This window comes from Aplidium turbinatum, chromosome 3 (assembly GCF_918807975.1).
Source record: "Aplidium turbinatum chromosome 3, kaAplTurb1.1, whole genome shotgun sequence".
NCBI classification, from domain to species: domain Eukaryota; kingdom Metazoa; phylum Chordata; class Ascidiacea; order Aplousobranchia; family Polyclinidae; genus Aplidium; species Aplidium turbinatum.
Window position 1 is genome coordinate 33,951,707 of NC_137474.1, and position 3,098 is coordinate 33,954,804.

The following is a 3,098-nucleotide window of genomic DNA, read 5'->3' on the forward strand; positions in this document are numbered from 1 at the left end:
CATAAAATTTTTAAAATGTAAAAATTTTCGATTAGTGTTTTACTTTGTTTCACGTTGCTTTTTTATAAACAATTGTAAAATCGTCATGTTCTTTTTGCTGCTGGTTGACTTCAGTTTTGCAACTTTTCCTGTTCATTGGAGTGCAGGTAATCCAAACCACAAATACTGAACATACAGCCACACGCCAACTTCATCGCATCATCAATGTTATAGTTAATTTAATTTTAATTTCAATTGCAACATTTAAATCAACTATACAAATTGAATAAGGCTGTTCACTAGGCATTCAATTCAATGACATGATGCCTTATTCTGGTGTAAACAAAGCTAAAGTGTTTCTGCAATAAAAAGTCTGATTGACAGCAACATGGTCCGGTGTTCTGCCATGCTAGACAGATAGTGACTACCTGAACTAAGCCTCGGAAAAAGACATTCGCGTCTGATTGACGAAACGTTGGAATTATCACTTTACACATCTTTTGATAGTTTGTTTAATTTACACCAAAAGAACGTATCATATAATTGATTTATATCAGCTATCATTTCAGTTTTCAATTTAAATTCAATGCACTTTGCTAACAAACTCAATGATGGGATTGGGCCAATTTTCACGTGTTTGAGGAAACTTAGAATCACACCATCAAACAAATCATGCAATAATGTAACAGCACTAGTGTTTCCAAACAAATTAAAAACAATTACTAAAAACATAAATTACAATCTACGCCCGTAAGCCTACAAGCAAAACTTTCTTGTGTTCATGGCGTAATTGGCGTATACAACCCAGTAGTGTAGTTCATTCATCCCAAAGCTGGCAGATGGGAACAGATATTGTACTGGGAGGTCCGTTCCACATGTGATATAAGTCTGTTGAGCACTTTGGACTGATTGGAACAGTTATCGATATTTTTGTTCTATCCGGGTCAGATAAAGGATACCCTGGTTTCCATTTTAAGTACCCAGTGTCACCGTTTAAGGCCACAGAGTATCCATTCTGCTTAAAAAAACAAAAAAACAATACAACATTGTAGCCTAGTATGACGCAGTCAATCTGACTACAGCGATTTTTAACTTGAGCACAATTAAACGCAAACACCGTACAAGAGAAAAACTTTGAGATGTATATTTTTTTATAGCTAGTAGCTAGTGTACAACTCAAATATGATTTTTGTATTGTACAATGTAGCAAGTCGTGAAGGGATTTTTCACTATTTTTGTATATGAATTCAAACTCTAATTTTGTTGCGTTTGTGTGTCAATTTAAGTTTGATTGCGCGAATATAGGTGTAGGTGCGTTTTGAAATTTAGCGACGACGTGATTCAAGTAGTGCTGTAGCAGATGTATGAATCAATTCCGAAAGAAAATTGGTCACGCATTTAACTTTAGTAGTACATTTTATTTGATAATTCACAATTTTTTTCAAAATACTTCATGGATCCCAGAGGATCTAGCTAATAACCAAACGATTAAAACATGAACGGCAAATCCTCTTTTATTCCACAGATCATAATATATCTAAAATAACTGGAGCCTCATTACCAATAAAAACAAATAAACGGACACTTCATAAAAGTTTGTGTCCTATTTGAAATATGAAGATAAATTGAAAGGCCGTATAAATTTGTTTTGGTATAGCCTTAATTAGAAGTTGAACAATCTTAAACTTTAATCCGTATGAAGCTGTCAATTTTAAAGAAAAAAAATTGTAGGTTGCAAACAACTTGTATCTGTTCTGATTTCACCTTTATCAAGGAATACGTGGAATCACCAAGCAGGCAACACTGATTGAAAAGTAATAGGTCTATGTAATATCAACAGCTTTAGCGTTATTTTGTTAGAACAGCTAATTTTTGTTGCTGGAGCTATATGTTACATAGCTAACACAAGCACAACTACAAAAAGTTTGACAATAGGCAAATTTTCCAAAAAAATAATTCAGCCAACATAGTCTGAATTCAGTCCAGAATTTTCATTTTTAAGTTCAAAATACAAATCTCCGGTTTACAACTATGAGGAAAGCATTGTCACCTGGTAAGTCATTCCAATCCAAACACCAATTCGATCCCAATCTGGATGTTCGACATCATAGTTCCAAGTAGCTTTGACGTAATCAAAAATAGCATCATAAACTTCTTTTGTTTTAACTTCTGCCAGCTTGCCGCCATGAAAGAGACAAAGATCAGATGCTTCGCTGTAAGTAATGCTACGACCAACAACATAAGGCAGTTTGTAACAAATGTTGTCCACAACCACTCCGCCAACGCACTGAAGCGAGTCTGCAAAACAGCTTTAGTATAAGTAAGCTGCTGGTAGAAAAACAAAGGGAATCAACGACAGCCAAAGCCGTTGAGAGAATGGTTTCGGGCCGGTACTAATGAGATCATCGGTCTCTAAATCAACAAACTTCTATAAAAAACACACTGTATCGAAAGAATACGATGTGGTTCCTTCAAGTTCAGGGCCTCCTCGGGGCTTTTAAACCATCCCATGGCCGGGCCTAAAAGTACCCTCAGGACTTCCATGCCAACTTTCCTAACCACAGCTAATAAAACTAATCAACTGCGCTAAACCAAACGTTATCATTCCATGATCAAACTGATCTTGTGCTTTTGTCATAACGCAACGTGCTTCTAAACTCATGGTAAAATAACTATTATGCGGATTTATGAAATTCATATAAGAATAAACAAAAATTGCTAGCATGCAAATCTAATTTGTTTCAAAAATATCTGATAAATTTTGATTGAGATGTAATGCTATTTATTCATAACTTTCAAAAATTCTGAAGTAAAATTAAAAGCAAGAAAAGTTGATCAATAGATCTATAGATTGTTTATACTTACGTATGGCATATCGAAGCAAAGAAGCCATCTCTGTGCAATCACAACCCTTGGAGATAATTATTTCTTCACAATCATTATGAGGGTCTTGGCAGGTCGACATCATGTCAACCACTTCACCCAATGCAAAGCTGAACATTAACAAGCAAATCGTGACTTGAAGAAGCTGCATTGTCGACTGACTGAATGTATTTTCGTGGAAATTGCAAGCTACAGTTCCTTTCGTAAGTACACATATGGAATGAGCAATGTTATTC

The 3,098-nt window shown here is 35.1% G+C and overlaps 1 protein-coding gene across 2 annotated transcripts; it reads right to left on the reverse strand.

Annotated features, from left to right (window-relative positions):
- Positions 1 to 201: 201 nt before the first annotated feature.
- On the reverse strand, positions 202 to 3,067 carry LOC145767072 (uncharacterized). 2 transcript variants are annotated; one of them, XM_082578818.1, is made up of 3 exons: positions 2,845 to 3,067; positions 2,030 to 2,277; positions 202 to 994 (listed from the first exon to the last, which is right to left on the reverse strand). In XM_082578818.1, the coding sequence occupies exons 1-3, from the start codon at positions 3,011 to 3,013 to the stop codon at positions 797 to 799; spliced, it is 615 nt and encodes a 204-aa protein (XP_082434944.1). In that variant the 5' UTR covers positions 3,014 to 3,067; the 3' UTR covers positions 202 to 796. The 2 variants fall into 2 exon arrangements, with proteins under 2 accessions (XP_082434944.1, XP_082434943.1); XM_082578817.1 differs by having other exon boundaries at positions 202 to 997.
- Between the last annotated feature and the right edge of the window lie 31 nt (positions 3,068 to 3,098).